Below are 15,882 nucleotides of genomic sequence, written 5' to 3' on the forward strand. Positions count from 1 at the left end.
TGGCTAAAATTTAAAAGACTGACATTACCAAGTGTTGGCAAGGATGTGGAGAAACCAAAACCTCATACACTACTGGGAGGAAAGTAAAACTGTACAGCTAGTTTGGTGATTTCTTAAAAAGTGACCTATACAGTGATCAGGTCACCCAGCAATTAGACTCCCAGGAATCTCAAGAGAAAGAACATATATCCACACAAAGACATATACACAGATGTTCACAGCAGCATTATCCACAAGAGCCAAAAACTAGAAACAGTGACTGGGGAATGGATAAACATAATGTGGTCAATCCAGACAATGGAATACTGTTGAGCAATAAAAGGGAATGATGTACTGACATACGCTATAACATGGATGAACCCCCAAAACATCGGTAAGTGAAAGAAGCTGGAACCAAAAACTGCGTATGATTCCATGTATGTGAAATTACCAGAAAAGGTACATCTATAGGGACAGAAGGCAGATCAGCAGTTGCCTGGGGCTGGAGGTGGGAACGGAGATTGACTACGAATGGGCGGAGGGAACTTGGAAATATTCTAAAAATGGGTTGTACAATGCTATACATCTATTAAGAATCACCAAACTGTATACTTATAATGGGTGGATTTTTTCACTTAAAAATTGTGGTAAAAAACATATAACATAAAATTTACCATCTTCCTCGTTTTTAAGTGTACAGTTCAGCAGTGTTAACTGTATTCGCATTGTTGTGCAACCAATACCACCATCCATCCCCAGAACTTTTTCATCTTGCCAAACTGAACCTATATCCATTAAACACTAATTCCCATTCCCCTGCCCCCAGCCCCTGGCAACCAGCATTCTGCTGCCCGTCTCTGAGAACTTGACTGCTCTAGGGACCTCATACAATTAGAATTATACAGTATTTGTCTTTTTGTGACCGGCTAATTTCACTTGACATGATGTCCTCAAGGCTCATCCATGTTGTAGCATGTGACAGAGTTTCCTTCTTTTTTAAGGGTGAATAATACGAATGGGTGAATTTTATGGTATGTAAATTATGTCTCAATAAAGCTATTTAAAAAAAAAATTTTTTTTTTTAATTCTTTTTGCAGTACACGGGCCTCTCACTGTCGTGGCCTCTCCCGTTGCGGAGCACAGGCTCCGGACGCGCAGGCTCAGCGGCCATGGCTCACGGGCCCAGGCGCTCCGCAGCATGTGGGATCTTCCCGGACCGGGGCACGAACCCGCGTCCCCTGCATCGGCAGGCGGACTCTCAACCACTGCGCCACCAGGGAAGCCCTAAAGCTATTTTTTAAAAAGGCAAAATTCTGGACGGTGATTCCCTCAAGAGGGGGTAGAGACTGGAAGGGGGCATGATGGGGGGGGCGGGTCTGGGAACTGTTACTGTTCTATTTTCGGATCCGGGTGCAGGTGACCTGGGTGGGTTCATGTTATGAAAATTCATTGAGCTGTACTCTTGTGACATGTACCCTCCTCCTGTGTGTGAATCTTCAATGAAAAGTTTCATTAAAAATCCTTCTTTATTCCTGTTCTGTAAATAAGTTCATTTGTATCGTTTTTTTAGATTCCACATAGAAGCGATATCATATGATATTTGTCTTTCTCTGTCTAACTTACTTCACTCAGTATGACAGTCTCTGGGCTCATCCATGGAGCTGCAAATGGCATTATTTCATTCTGGTGGGGGAGGGATAAATTGGGAGACTGGGACTAACATATACAATACGCACCACTATATATAAAATAGATAACTAATAAGGACCTACTGTGTAGCACAGGGAACTCAATACTCTGTAATGACCTATATGGGAATAGAATCTAAAAAAGAGTGGAGAGATATATATATATATGTATAACTGATTCACTTTGCTGTACGGCAGAAACTAACAACATTGTAAATCAATGATACTCCAGTAAATTTTTTTTTAAATCCCTATTTGGACTTATTGTTAGCTATAACCTGCTTGGCAAACACAGGAGCTGTCTCTATGATCTCAATGACAGTTTTGAGTTCTGAATAAACAGGGCCCCCAGGCCTGGCTGCTGGGTCCCCAGTACTCACCAGCCCCTAATTCCCATTCCACATTGGGGAGACAGTTCATGGGACTTCAACTGTGTGTTCTGAACAAAGATTCGGAATGGCCCTCTATTCTCATCACACAGCCTGGGCGGCGGCAGCCACAGCCTCGGCACAGCTGCCCCCTGGGCGCCCACCTCACTGTGTGCCCACCTCACCTGGTCCCCACCCAGGGCCCAGGAAAGGTGGGGCTGAGACTCACTCTGCAGCACAAGGACCACCACTTTCTCCACCGCGCCCAGCTCATTCTCCGCCAGGCACTGGTATCGTCCCGCGTCGTCCTTCTGTGGGTGGGCATGGGAGTGGGGGCGTGGCATTCAGGAGAGGAGGACGAGGGGGTGGGGAGCATCTGGGGACAGCTGGGCACAGACAGGGGCACCTGGAGCAAGACCCATCTAACCAGGAGGAGCTTAGAGCATAAACCAGCCAGGGGCCCGCAGATGCCACCAGAGGGGCTTCCATGGCTGCCTGTCAATAGAATCCAAAGAGAATCCAGCCCCTTTCACCCCTGGAACTTGGGGTGGTGACAACTCATTGCTCTAAGGGGAGCTATATGCTGTAGAAGCATGATTTAGATGCACCTCTTCCAAACTGTGTGCGTTAAAGTATTATGACTCCACGGCACATTATTAGGAATTCCTTAGAAAACGGGTTTTGTGTTGGAGCGAGTTTGCGAAACACTGAGTTAGACAAGAACGGGTTTCAGCACTGCAGGCTCCCTGGGGCTTTTATTGTGCGAGTGCACACTCTGAGTCTTCCAGAGGGGGAGGGTTTGCAGCGCTTCCTGGCCTTGGTGACAGGGAAGTTTCTTCCCAGGATATCCACGACCTTGGCAGTGATGCGACTCAGGAAGAATGCTGGCTCAGATTCGCTTCCAGTGGCAGCACCACCATGAGATGGAGCTGGGGCAGCCTGAGGCCACTGTCCACGCCCAGAAGATAATATCCCCGAGGCCACGCCCAAGGGACTGTCAGCGGGCAGCACGGCATGCAATTAAGAGTAGAGATTTGGGCATCAGTCCGAGATGGGACCGAATCCGGGCTCCACTGTTCACCATGTCTCTGGAGCCTCAGTTTCCCCATCTCTAAAACGGGGATAATAACCGATAAGATTGTTGTGAGCATCAAATGAAATCATGCTCCCTAACCGTGAGGCACGGTGCCTGGTCCACAGCAAATACTCAGGTCACGGCAACCCTTACTGCTGCTGCTGCTGCTGCTGCTGCCTTTACCAGTCTGAGACAGGCTCCAAGATGGGCAAGATCAAGGACCCCTAAGATGAGTCCTTGACATCATCGCACTGTGGAATTCTGCAGGACCACTGGGACTTGGGACACAGAAGGGAAGGGAAGGGAAGCAGGGGCTGCCCCCGAGCTCAAGGCTTTGGAAATGGCGTGGAGTAGGAATCAGGAGACCTGGGCTGGGGTCCTGCCTCAGGTGCTTACGGGCTGTGGGCCTCTCTGATCCTCAGTGTCTTCATCTGTAAAATGAGGCACTCTTATCCGCTTACTCTGCTCCACGGGGTTGTTATTAGTAACATATATTGGCCTTACTGAGGGGCCGATCACTCTTAAGCACCTGGTGTGGGTCATCTCACTGATTTCTCGCTATAAATCTACGAGGTAGAACAATTATTAGCCCCATTGAATGGATGAGGTAATTGAGGCACAGAGAAGTTAAGCCACTGGCTGGAGGTCACCCTAGGTAGTCAGGCGAGGATCTCTGGGTACAGGCAGGAAAATGCTTTGTAGACTGTAGAGGGTGGTGCCAACCTAAAGAACCGTCTTGGATAATCAGACAAAGTGGAGGGCTGTCCCAGGTGGCCCCAGCCCAGGCCCCGCCTTGCCTCGGTCCTACGGATGGTCAACGAGCCATTCTGCAGCCTGTGCCGGAGCCGGCTTCCCTGCAGCAGAAGGCCATCTTTGATCCAGTGGATGTCGGGTGCTGGCTCTCCACGGACCACACAGTCCAGCCGGACGCTGCCCCCAACGGGTTCCACCAGGTAGGAAAAAGCCTCCCCTTGTAGGACAGGAGCCTCTGCACAAGGTGACAGTGGACAAGGAGAGAGAAAGGAGGTTTTCTTCAGGCTAAAATCCCCATAAATTCATCCCCAAAAGCCTGCCAGACAGACCCCAGGAACCTATGGAGGTTCCTGCTGGCTCAGCACGGCTGTGTGGAGTCAATACATCTGGGATGGCGTACAGCTTCCATGTCGCAGGTCAAGTGAACTAGACTGGCAGTGGCTGCCAGGAACACTGTGCTGAGAAGGATTTGAAGTTGAGTGGGGATAGTGCTATGATTGATTAGTGATGCCTGAGACAGGCACAGGAGGGGAGAAAGTGTATGAGTGTCATACACTCGCGCTCAGAGACGGATTAGCCCAGCGGCAGGGTACTTCGGAAAACAAGGACTACACGATCATTAGGACACCTCTGTCGGACATAGCAACACTAAGACATCCCTGATTCTCATTTCATGCAACTCTTAAACCACTCTTGGATGCCCTGTGCTGGTTTTCATCCCTGCCGGTTTCCTGAGGTTGAGTCTACCAACAGTACAGTTGAATCCTGGTGCCTTGGGCAGCTCATCCCCCTCCATCGAGCCCCACCCTCCCATCCTGAAGTTGGACATACAAGTCACAGTGACATGAGGGTTACTGTGCAGGGCTGTGGGGGGCAGGGCTGTGGGGAGCAACCGGCAGGCTGGCGAGATTCACGCATTGTGTGCCAGGGTACCTTGGCCCCATCCCCCTCCCACATGGACACCATCCAGCTGAGGGCAGTGCTTCAGGCTGATGAGTCAGATCTCAGTTCTCCCTACAGCCGGTCATCTGGGGAGGGTAAAAAATACTGATGTCGAGGCCTCACCTTTCCTGAGTCGGGGGTAGAACCTGGGCCTCAGTATTTTATAAAGCCCCCCAGGAGATCCTACTGCCCAGCCAGGGTGGAGAGGTACTAGTTCAGAGATTAGGAGGCCAGTTTCTTCGAAAAACCACTAGGTTGGGTCAGCAGAGGTCTGGAGAAAGACCACATGGTCACTCCCTACCCTTCACGTGGACGAAGCTGACCGCCTGCACTCGGTCCACTCTGTTCTCGGCCCAGCACACGTAGGTCCCGCTGTCCTCTCTGGTGACTGCCATCCGCTGCAGTGTGCTGCCCCCGTTCTGCTCGGTCACTCCCTCTGTGGCAGAGAAAGAGATGCCCCAGGGGGCTCTGAGCTCAGGGTGCCAGGGACCTCCTGCCCTGAACACTTAACTCAGGCCTCGGTATCCAGCAGGTGCTTCATAAAGGCACAAAGCGCCCCCTCCCTGCTGGAAGCCTAAGCAAGTGGGATGCTATCGTGGCAGGCACAGGATCAGGAGATGAGGAGGAGGTTGAAGACCTGCCTTTTCTCATTTTCAAGTCCACACCGCGAGTATGGTGAGTGGCCAAGGGTAGGTCTTCGGGGGCCTATTAACATGTGGCATTTATAGAGATATTGTCATGCGTTACATATAGATGGATGCTATATTTTTAAATTAATTTTTAGGGGGGCTGTACCACACTGCATGAGGGATCTTATTTCCCTGACCAGGAATCGAACCCGTGCCCCCTGCAGTGGAAGCGCAGAGTCTTAACCACCGGACCCCCAGGGAAGTCCCGAGATAGATGCTCTTAACAGCCTTTGTTTTCCCTGTAATCCTCAGACAGTGCCCCTCCACCAGGAATAAGGACACGTGCTACACCGACGGGGCATTTACTTGGGCGAGGCCTTGCCAGGCGAACCTCCTGCATTAAATCGTTCCACCCTCAGGACCCCTGTTATCTCTATTTCAAGATGAAGAGCTGGGCTCAGAGAGGCTGAATCTCTCTCCTGATCTCTCCGCCCAGGAAGCAGTGAGGTTGAGGCAAAGCCTTCTGCACAGGTGTGCAAAGGTGGAGCACTCGTTTCCCAGCACCTGGACTTGGGTACAGGAGGATGTGAAAACACCACTTTGCAGCGGAGGAGACTTAGCAACCCATCCATTCGGCAGACGTTTATTGAGTACCACAGGGCCTGTGCGGGCCTTGGACCTCCCTAAACGTCACTGGGGACCCAGGTGAGAGGAGAGAGCCCCCCATGAATGGAGTGTGTTGAGGGGCCCACAATGGGAGCAGCAGTGCTAGGCTGGAGCACAGGCCCCTCTCCTGGCCCTGAGGTCTCCAGGGTTGAGTCTTTTTCACAGGTGGCTTCTTGCTGGGTCTGACGTGTGACTGGTCACATAGGGCCACATGTGTGTTTGCCCTGTGCCCCAACGCAGGGCCAAGTCTGGAGACCCAGAACCCACAGGCTGACTGGTACCGTCTTCCGCTTCACCGGGTTGGGTCACCCCACCCGCCCACCCTCTTCAACCTCCCAGCGCCCTGGGTCTCTGTCCCACCCGCCCCCAGCAGGCCCAGACCTGTGACCGGTTGGTTGTTGACAGTCCAGCCTATTCGGGGCGTAGGGCTGCCACGGGCCGCACAGTGAAGCCACAGCCTGTCCCCAAGGTTCAGGCTGCGGTCCCCAGGCAGGCTGGTGAAGACAGGCGGTGCCAAGATGGCGAGGTGCATGCGGCGGCGGGCGCGGCCCACGGCATTCTCGGCAGTGCAGGTGTAGGTGCCAGCGTCCTGGCTCTGTGGGCAAAGGGAGGGGTCAGCCTGATAACCGCCCCACCCCAACATGGGCCAGAATGCCCCCGCGGACCTGCTCCCTGGCAGGTTCCCATGGACCATCCAGCCCAGAGAGGCAAAGTGACTTGCCCAAGGTCACACAGCTAGCAAACAGCTCAGCTTCACCACTGCACCTCCCTGCAGCCTTCCTATGGCTATGCGCTTTGATGAAATACAATTTATATTTTAAGGCAGGACAAGAAAAACTAAACATGAAATTCTCTGTCTTTCTGGGCCTCCTCCTTCCATCCCTAACGTGCGGTGTGTATCTGCATTACACGTTAACCAGAGCTCCCCAAGGACGGGTGTGCCCGCTCAGCTGTAAAGATCTTTTTTTCTTTCCTTTCCTCTGACGCTAGCAATGTAACTTCCTAAAAGAATAGCGTTCCTTCCCAGCTCTGTATGGGGTCATGGTGACTCGCTGTTCACTTTGTACCTGCTTACCCGGACTGTGTGTCTTTGGTGAACTTTATGTGAAAGACGAGTATGTCATTCTCATGTATGATTCTTCGTCTTGAAAATGTATGTGACCGTGCCTCTACTTCTAACAGGTCTCCCCGGTTATAATCCTCAGCTTGGCTCCAAAAAATTCCCTTTTTTTCCTTCTTAATTTGACTGTTAATTGAATTTTCAGCCTTCATAATCTAACCACACGTTTGTAACAGTCACCATTTACTAAGCACCTCCTATGTGCTCAGAACGGAACCTGCACTCCGCTCACCTGTGCTCACCTCATCCATCATCCCCGAGGGGGACCCTGCTTTCGGTGCCTTCTCCGAGGGGAAAAGTTCTGTGGTGCATCGCAGCAGGGCTGGTGCACTCACCACTGCACATCTGGCTCCCCGTGGGGCAGGATCCCCACCCCCATGGCCCCCTCGAGATGTGCCCACCCAGTAGCCACCCATCCATCTGGACAGCGACTTCTTTTGTAATTATAGAACGTGATGAGTACTGATGGGGGAAGGGAGCCGGGGTCCCACCCATGCCTGTAGCTCAGGTTAAGAACATTTGAGGCAGTTTGGGGACACAAAGTCATCGCCACGCTCCCCCCTCCCTCTCTTCCAGGGCTCCTTCCCTCCCCCAGGGACTAGCCATAGAGGTCCTAATTCAAATCTTGGTTCTGCCTCTTGGCAATAGCATGTCTTCAAAACCTGGGTACACTCTGAACCTCGGTTTCCTCATCTGTAGCTAAGGTGATAACACCTACTTCCCCAGGTTCCAGGATTAAGAAGCTGCACAGCATTCAGCACAGAGCATGGCACACAGGGGGTGCTCAGCACAGAGCATGGCGCTCGGGGGGGGGGGTGCTCAGCAGGTGTTTGCCGCTCCTGCTGTTACTATTATTCCCCTCTGCTCCCTGGGGCCAGGCCCTCACCTCTGAGTTCTTCACCAGCAGCTCCCCGGAAGGCTGGATGGTGAACTTCCCCTCAGCTCCAGACACAGGCTGGCCGTCCTTTTCCCAGGTGATGTCGGGCTCAGGACTGCCGCTGGCCGTGCAGGGCAAGACAGCGTGGGAGCCTTCAGTGGCGGACAGGTCGGGAAGGCCAGCCTCGATCACAGGTGGGACTGTGGGGATAGGGAGGTCCCCTCGGTGACTGGGCCGGGCTGGGGTGGGCTGGGGTGGGCCATCCCTGCCCCAGTGCCCTTGGCACTTGACACACCCTCAGCCCCTTCCTCCATCCCTGTCTGCTGCCCCCACCGGCCCCTGGTCATAGGCCCTGTGGTCTGGATAACCTGGGGACTTTCTGGAGCTTGGTGAAGAAGCTGTGACAGAGTGACCCATTCACCCACATGCACACACAGTGACTAAACGGACGGAAATGGCTGTTGCTACTGGAAAGCCAAAATGAACAAAGAATGACCAGACTAGTTTCCCCGGAGGGGCCAAAGGAGGCAGAGGGGACCCTGGAGTTACCGTCTGAAGCCAGACCTTGGGTGCAAAATGGGAATCGTTTTTTTCTTGAATTCTTTCTAGAACCACAAGCCGTGCTGGAGTAGGGGTGGACGTGGGGACATGCCCCGCCCGGGACCAGGGCTGGGCAGAGAAGGGAGGGGCTCTCAGGAGCCTCAAAGCCCCTAGCTCGCTGGGGTCCACTTCAGACCCACCCACACCCCCGGGGCCCACCTTGCACCACCAGCCGAGTCTTCCCCAGGGCACTGCCTGCGCTGTTCTGGGCGACGCAGAAATAGTTCCCAGCATCCTCTGGGCTGACATGGATGATCCGCAGCTGTCCACTGGTTAGGACCTGGGTCCTCACCCCTGGGTTTGGCGGGAAGGAATCGGGGGCCGGTCGCTGGGGCGATAGGACCCCCGAGGAGGGCAGGAAGGCTGCTTGGGCTGTCCTGTCTGACCGGCCGAGTGACCTGCTGTGGCCACAGGGTGACGAGGGGGCAGAGCGAGCACGGAAGCCGGACCCAAACTCCCAGCCCAGCCACCGAGTGCTCAGGCAGAATCAAGGGCTCTGGGGTGCTGAGGGGAGACGGGAGGGCAGGAGGTGAAGCGGGGGCAGGAAGAAGGACCGCAGGTTCATACGGTCATCCTCCCACCCACGCTGGCTGCCAAGGAGACTCACCTGCAGGGACGGTGAGCCCCTCCTTCTGCCAGGTGATGCTCGGCCGGGGGATGCCCGAGGCCTCGCAGGGCAGCAGCACCTCCTCCTCTGCCACCGCCCAGACCACACTGGGTAGTGGCTTTACCACGGGGGAGGCTGCAAAGGAACAGGGCTGCAGAGGTCCCTGGGGACACCGTTAACACCCAGGCCTCTCCCACCAGGGGCCGTCTGAGCACCAGAGAGAGAGGCTGCCAAAGGGAACAAAGGGTTCCAGAAACGTCGGAAAGGAGGGCACAGGCGGGCTGTTTCTTTTCTCCCAAAGAAGCCTCTAGCCCTCTGCCAGCTTCCCTGCCCCAGGAGCCATGGCTGTCTGGCCTCGGGGACGCTTACCTTGCACGGTGAGGACCACGTGCTTGTGGGCCACGCCGGCGGAGCTGCGGGCCGTGCAGGTGTATCTGCTGGCATGGATGGGGAGGGCCTGCCTGATCTCCAGGGCACCTGTGGACGGGAACAGGGCACAGAGAGGGGTGAGGGGGCCTGGGACAGATGTCCCAGGGGTGGAGCCGGCAGGGCTCTTACACACCCAACCCTGGTGTCTCTGTTACAGGCCACTCAATCTGCCTCCCTGCCCATTTGTAAGCAGCACGGGGGAACCTGGGCCTGCCTCTGCTCCCTGCTCAGACCATTACCATAGGCAAGTCCCTTCTGCTCTCTGGTACTTCTAGTCTCTGGGCCAGGTGTACAATGAGGAATCAGACAGGATGATCTCTAGACCCTTCTGGCTGTGATGTGCCAGGATCTGCCACTACCTGGCCTGGAATCCCTGGACTGCCCGTGCCTGGTTCCACGGGCCCTCACCCTGCTATCCTTGCTGCACTCTGCTCAAAACTTGCCCCTTCCAGGAAGCCTCCCCGGATTGCTGCCTCTTCTGTCCTCCCTTTGCCCTCTCTCCCTCAGCCTTGGCTGCTCAATGAATACCATTTTAACCTTCCCAGACCACAGGCTGCAAGTCAGGTAAGGTGGTTTCTAAACCATCCCCCGTGGACCCCTGAGGGCCTGCTGAGGGGGCAAAGGGAGCGAGGCCCACCTGACTCTGGACCACCCCACAGCCCCCATCCCAGCCTCAGATGGAACCAGAACCTAGTTTCTCTCACGTGTTGGGCTTCCCCATAACCACTTGTCAGAGGAAGTGTTCTATTGCTTTGGAAGAGTTTGAAAACCACAGATCCGGCCAGTGGTTCACAGACTTTAGGATTTCACTAACCAACCAACTAAAAAATACATTTAATTTAGAGAATCCCCCTAAAGTTGCCAGCTTTTTATTTTAACAAGCAAAGACACTTAAAAAATTACCATGTACTATCACCTTAATCTCATAAAAGAAAGGCACTCTCAACACCAAATTATTAAGAAAAGCGTTATTTCAGAATAAAGGCCAATCCTTCTAATGAGCTAAAACTAGCTTATGAAAACTCTCATGTCGCTATTATTTTCCTCATTCTGCCATAAGGAGCACCAACGTACCAACTAGCATCAGGGACTGACTGATGGATATCAATACTCTAGTGCGTGGATGGGGACACTGAGGCCTGGGGGGTGGGGCGCGAGGGGGCTCTCCCAGGTCACACAGTGAGCGAATGGCAGCGCCAGGCCAGAACTTTCCATCTTCTCAACCACCAGGCCCCAGCGGGCTGCTTTCACAGCCTCCGCCCGACGCCCCTTAGTGTCCCCTCAGCAGCAGGTCCACGTGGCTCACCCTTCCTTACCCGAAGGTGACACACGGTAGCCGTTCCCCCGCAACCCCAGCTGGGTGCCTGCTTTGCTCCAGGACACAACTGGGGCTGGCACCCCTGTGCTGTGGCACGTGAGGACCACGGACGCCATCATGGTCACGGTGAAGTCTGTCTGGTCGTCGGCAATGGTGGGAGGCACTGAAACGCAAGGCAAGGCTTGAGGCCCTGCTGAGGTCCCCTGGGGAACACACAGCCACGGGGCCAGGTGGACGAGAAGGATACACAGACTACGACACAAGGTGACATCAGTGACGAAGCTCCGGGGAGGGAGGTGCGGCAGTCACATTTCCTCACTCAGATGTGCTTGGCTGGGCGTGTGGGATAGTTACGAACTGCTTTCTATAGATACCAGCCAGGGAGGCCAGAGAAGGTCTCTGGGGCATGTGGCATTTAACCTGAGATTTGAAGGAAGAGCAGATATTGCTTGGGTGAAGGGAAAAGTGTTCAGCAGAGGGAACAGCATGTGCAAAGGCCCCGAGGTAAGGAACAAAAAGTTGAGAGGCATGAATGCAACCCAGAGTGAGGCAGGCCATGGGGTGAGCTGAACCTGGGGGGTCAGCAGGGCTGACCTTCTGGGCCCAGGTGACACCATGCATTCTATCCTGAGGGCGGTGGGAAGCCATGGTGGGAGGGATTTTAACTGGGGTGATGACAAGGTCAGATTTGGGTTCAGAACATTCTGGACTTGGGAGAGGCCTCGCCTACGAGCTCCCACAGGCCAGGAACTGTTGCTGGAGTTGGGTTATGTCAGTGTGGGAGGGCAGGATCAGAGAGGGCTTCCTGGAGGCGGTGACCCGGGAAGCACAGAAAGGCTCAGAGGGAAGCCGTGCAGGTCCCTGGAGGCAGAGAGAGCGCCCAGGAGAGGGAGGCACTGTCCCCATCCCGGCCTCCTCATCTGCCCTCGCTGTGAACAGTCACTCCTGAGTGTGAACTCACCGTGAACCGTCACCCAGTAGAGCCTGTGGGCCTCGCCCAGTTCATTGCTCGCCACACACTCAAACTGGGCTGAATCCTGAGGGCTGGGGGCTGTGAGGAGCAAGGCGTTGGAGGGCAGGAGCCTGCACAGACAGACGGACGGTTGTCTGCTAAGTGACTGGCTGGGCTGACCTGAAACCAGCCAGCGTGGCCTCCCTACCCGGGGAATTTGGAGGCGAGGGATGTGTTTCATGACTATTTTCCCTGCCTGTAACCGGCCCCTAGCCTCGACTCTAGAAGTTTCTCCTAGAATTTTCTACCTCCCAAGGTCTACCTGTTCAGTTTGTGGGCAATTTTAATGTTTGCCTCTGGGTTTCTCCATAATCCTAAAAATTTCCTACAGTCACCACCTATGATAACTTCTGCAGTAGTAACCATATGCAAAGCCCTGATCAGAACTGCTCGTGTTCACTGAACACCTGCTTAGTCACAAAGCTCCACGATGAGTTGGCACCTAACACAACACATATCTGGTGAATTCATTGGTGAACTGACCTCTTAATACTCCCAGGGATCATTTCAGGGTCAGCTGCATTTGAGAAACGGGGAGACCGAGGCTCCTGCAGGAGCCATGGGTCCAGGCTCAACCGGCATGAACTTGGGCTTCTACGTGGGTTCTTAAATAGTGACTAAAGTGGTTGCAAAGGCCATATATTTTCCATTTGGCTGTATGTCCCAAATGTCCCCACCTCCGACCAGGTATCTTATAGTAAGGACCCTCCTGGCCCCTTGAAGTCAGGACACAAGTTCTGGTGCTGGCTTTGGTGAGACCCGAGCGCGCCCCTGCCTCAGTTCTGGCCTGGCTCCCCTTCTCTGAGACAGGCACGCCCTTCCCCACCCCAGGCATCTCATGACGCTCCCAGAAGGACCATCTCAGTACCGGTAGGCTCCCTGCTGCAGGCGGAAGTCCAGCTTCTGTCCATCCTTCCACCAGACCACAAGGGGCTTGGGAGAGCCTCTGGCCTCACAGGGCAGTGAGGCGGCGGTGTCAGCAGTCAGGGTCAGGTTGGAGGGGCCAGGGGTGATGGCTGGAGGCTCTGGGGAGAGAACAGTGATCAGGAGACGGGGTGTGGGGTGGGGGCGGGGCGGGGGTCTCTAAGGTAAAGCCCAGGAGCAGGAGATACTCCAACCACCTTCAGCCCATCCCCGAGGAAGCAGGAGCGAGGAGGCAGGAGAAACTCCCCGAGCGGATCTTCCAACGGGTTCCCAAAGCTGGGGCGATGGGGCCTTTGACCACCCCTGAGGCTGGCATCCCCCTAACTACACCTCCTTGAATGGGGCCTCCAGGGCGCAACTCCCCGGCAGCCCCACCCGAGGCCAGGGCCCAGCAGCGCAGCCTCCACCGAGGTGATCAATGGGATGGAAGAGCAGATCAGAGCACCTGGCTCAGTGATTCTGAGGGTTCTACAGCTCGTGCATGTTTTCTCATGCAGTAGAATAGCATAGTAGTAAGTGCATATAATGTATGCATGAAGATAAATATGCATCTTTTTTTTTTTTTTTTTTTTTTTGCGGTACGCGGGCCTCTCACTGCTGTGGCCTCTCCCGTTGCGGAGCACAGGCTCCGGACGCGCAGGCTCAGCGGCCATGGGCCACGGGCCCAGCCGCTCCGCGGCATGTGGGATCTTCCCGGACCGGGGCACGAACCCGCGTCCCCTGCATCGGCAGGCGGACCCTCAACCACTGCGCCACCAGGGAAGCCCCAATATGCATCTTTGAGTGTACATGCTCAAAACTTTTTATTAATAGGATTCATGGTCAAAAATATTTGGAGATCGTTGCTCCTGGCTCCTGACAGCTAAGATGAACCAGAAACTGAGCAGGACCCGGTCCAGACAGGGGGTGGATGCTGAAGGCAAAAAAACCACACCTTCCCTCCTCTACCTACCGAAGACCCGGAGGTCGCGGCCCTGCCGATCGGAACCTGCGGCGTTGGACGCCAGGCAGAGGTAGTGGCCGGCATCCTGGGCGAGGACTGGCTGGATCCTCAGGGAACCCTCAGGCAGAACCTGAAACCTGGAACACAGGGAGGGGTTGCCATGGATACCGGCAGACCAGCAAGTCCCTGGGGAGGAGCTGGACCCCCTGGTAGTGTCTCCAGCGAGACCCTCCCCTTGGTCCCTGGCTTTCTGAGCGAGAGGATGCTGACTCAGGAGTCCTGCATCTGTGAGGCCAAGGTCGGTGGGGGGGTGGGGCATGGGGCCACAGCCTTGGGCAGTAACCTGCACCACAACCCAGCATCAGAAAGGGTGAGAGGGGCTGCTTCGGGCCTTCCATGCTCCCACCTGGGCCCAGCCTCCCCCCAAGAGCCAGAGGGCAGTGGTACCCCAACCCTTTCTGAGAACAGCCCCTCAATTAGGTCGGAAAACTGCCCTTTCCCAGGGGCCATGTCTGTACTGTGTGACCCCGCCCCTGGCCACAGCCGGTTGGACGGGGGATGGACACATCATGCAGGCTGAGCCAATGGAATTCTCTGCCCTGGGAATTTGGAACTGGGATTCACAGACAGCTCACCAGGGTCTGCAGGTTGTGTGAACACAGCAACTATAACTTGGCTGGGGGTGGGGGGGGGCGGGGGGAGGTGTGTGTGGGGAGCCGTCCTGCCATGTTCTTAGAGAAAGAAGGTGTAGAAAATTGGTCTGAGAGAGAGAGAGGCATGAAGCCCTCACACACAGAAACAGACTAGCAACCAAGAGTCAAAACTAGAGACAGACAGACAGACAGACAGCCACCAGGGGTTCTCACGCCCTTAACGAATGGGCATGTATGTCCTTGGGTTCTGAGAAGACCCATGTCCTTTCTGCTCCAACTGCCCAGGTGGGCTTCCGTTTACAACCCGTAAAGAGGTACCTGAGCCCCTCCCTGATGCCCTCCCCTACCAGCTCCCACCTGGGGCTCTCAGGATCCAGAGGGATGCCGTCCTTCCGCCAGTTCACAAGGGGCGGGGGGGCACCGTCTGCCTTGCAGGACAGCAGAGCCGTCTGGTTCACGGAGGCGTTCACTGCAGGTGGTCCCGGCCGGATGGTGGGCACCGCTGGAGGAGAGGCACAGAGGGGGCGGGTGCTGGGACCCTGTCGCTCTCAGGGAGGGGGGCAGGGCGGGTGGGGCGGGGCCACTCACTGTGGACCTCCACGTGGAAGGCCACACTGGTGCTGCCTGCAGCATTGCGGGCTGTGCAGCTGTAGTCGCCACTGTCGGCCGTGCTCAGGGCCTGCAGCTGGAGGAGCCTGCCCTGCTCTGGGAACTGGGTGTGGGCATCTGCCTGTAGAGACCCCCAGGGTGGAGAGACCCTCATCAGCGCTGGGCTGGGCCAGGCCAGCCCCCCACGCACCAAGACCAAGGAACCAGCGGGGCCGGACAGTGGTCTCTGCCCCATTCATTCTGGGCCGGCCTGCAGCCCCTGAACTGATGCCCAGCTGAGGACTTTCTGGGGAAATAGGCTCCTTTGGGAGGGAAAGAGCATCTTCCCTGGAGCTCTGCCTGCCGGGCACGTTGCAGGGGGGACCCATGCTCACACTAGGAGCTGGAGCTTCCACCAGATCTACAGTCCTTGGGTCCACAGAAGCAAATTGGCCCCATTTCAGGGGTGAGCGCACAGAACCGCAGTAACTGGCCCCAAGCCACACAGCCACTAAGCACAGCTCAAAGGTACAGCACAGATGTGCATCAGAAGCCCTGGGGTGCAAATCTTAGCCTTGCCTCGGTGTCCCCATCCACAGTATGGGGGTGACAATAGTAACAGGGGTGGAAAAGGTCAGGAGAGCAGGTATGCAAAGGGCCGGCCCAGGATAGGCCCTCGGCACCTGGGATCGAGTCTGGTCAGGGTCTGGG

The 15,882-nt window shown here is 55.4% G+C and overlaps 1 protein-coding gene across 1 annotated transcript in view; it reads right to left on the reverse strand.

Annotated features, from left to right (window-relative positions):
- HMCN2 (hemicentin 2) overlaps positions 1-15,882 on the reverse strand; it is a 149,894-nt gene that overhangs the window by 15,114 nt on the left and 118,898 nt on the right. Inside the window, exons 72-85 of the mRNA XM_060013970.1 lie at positions 15,172-15,313; positions 14,941-15,085; positions 13,940-14,067; positions 12,932-13,088; positions 12,013-12,134; positions 11,050-11,214; positions 9,674-9,781; positions 9,305-9,439; positions 8,857-8,991; positions 8,107-8,297; positions 6,482-6,695; positions 5,107-5,241; positions 3,908-4,098; positions 2,265-2,346 (exon numbers count right to left, since the gene is read on the reverse strand). Of these exons, the coding sequence (XP_059869953.1) occupies positions 2,265-2,346; positions 3,908-4,098; positions 5,107-5,241; positions 6,482-6,695; positions 8,107-8,297; positions 8,857-8,991; positions 9,305-9,439; positions 9,674-9,781; positions 11,050-11,214; positions 12,013-12,134; positions 12,932-13,088; positions 13,940-14,067; positions 14,941-15,085; positions 15,172-15,313 (2,050 nt within the window). The remainder of the gene's footprint in view (positions 1-2,264; positions 2,347-3,907; positions 4,099-5,106; positions 5,242-6,481; positions 6,696-8,106; positions 8,298-8,856; positions 8,992-9,304; positions 9,440-9,673; positions 9,782-11,049; positions 11,215-12,012; positions 12,135-12,931; positions 13,089-13,939; positions 14,068-14,940; positions 15,086-15,171; positions 15,314-15,882) is intronic.

Source organism: Delphinus delphis, chromosome 6, assembly GCF_949987515.2.
Source record: "Delphinus delphis chromosome 6, mDelDel1.2, whole genome shotgun sequence".
In the NCBI taxonomy this organism is placed as follows: domain Eukaryota; kingdom Metazoa; phylum Chordata; class Mammalia; order Artiodactyla; family Delphinidae; genus Delphinus; species Delphinus delphis.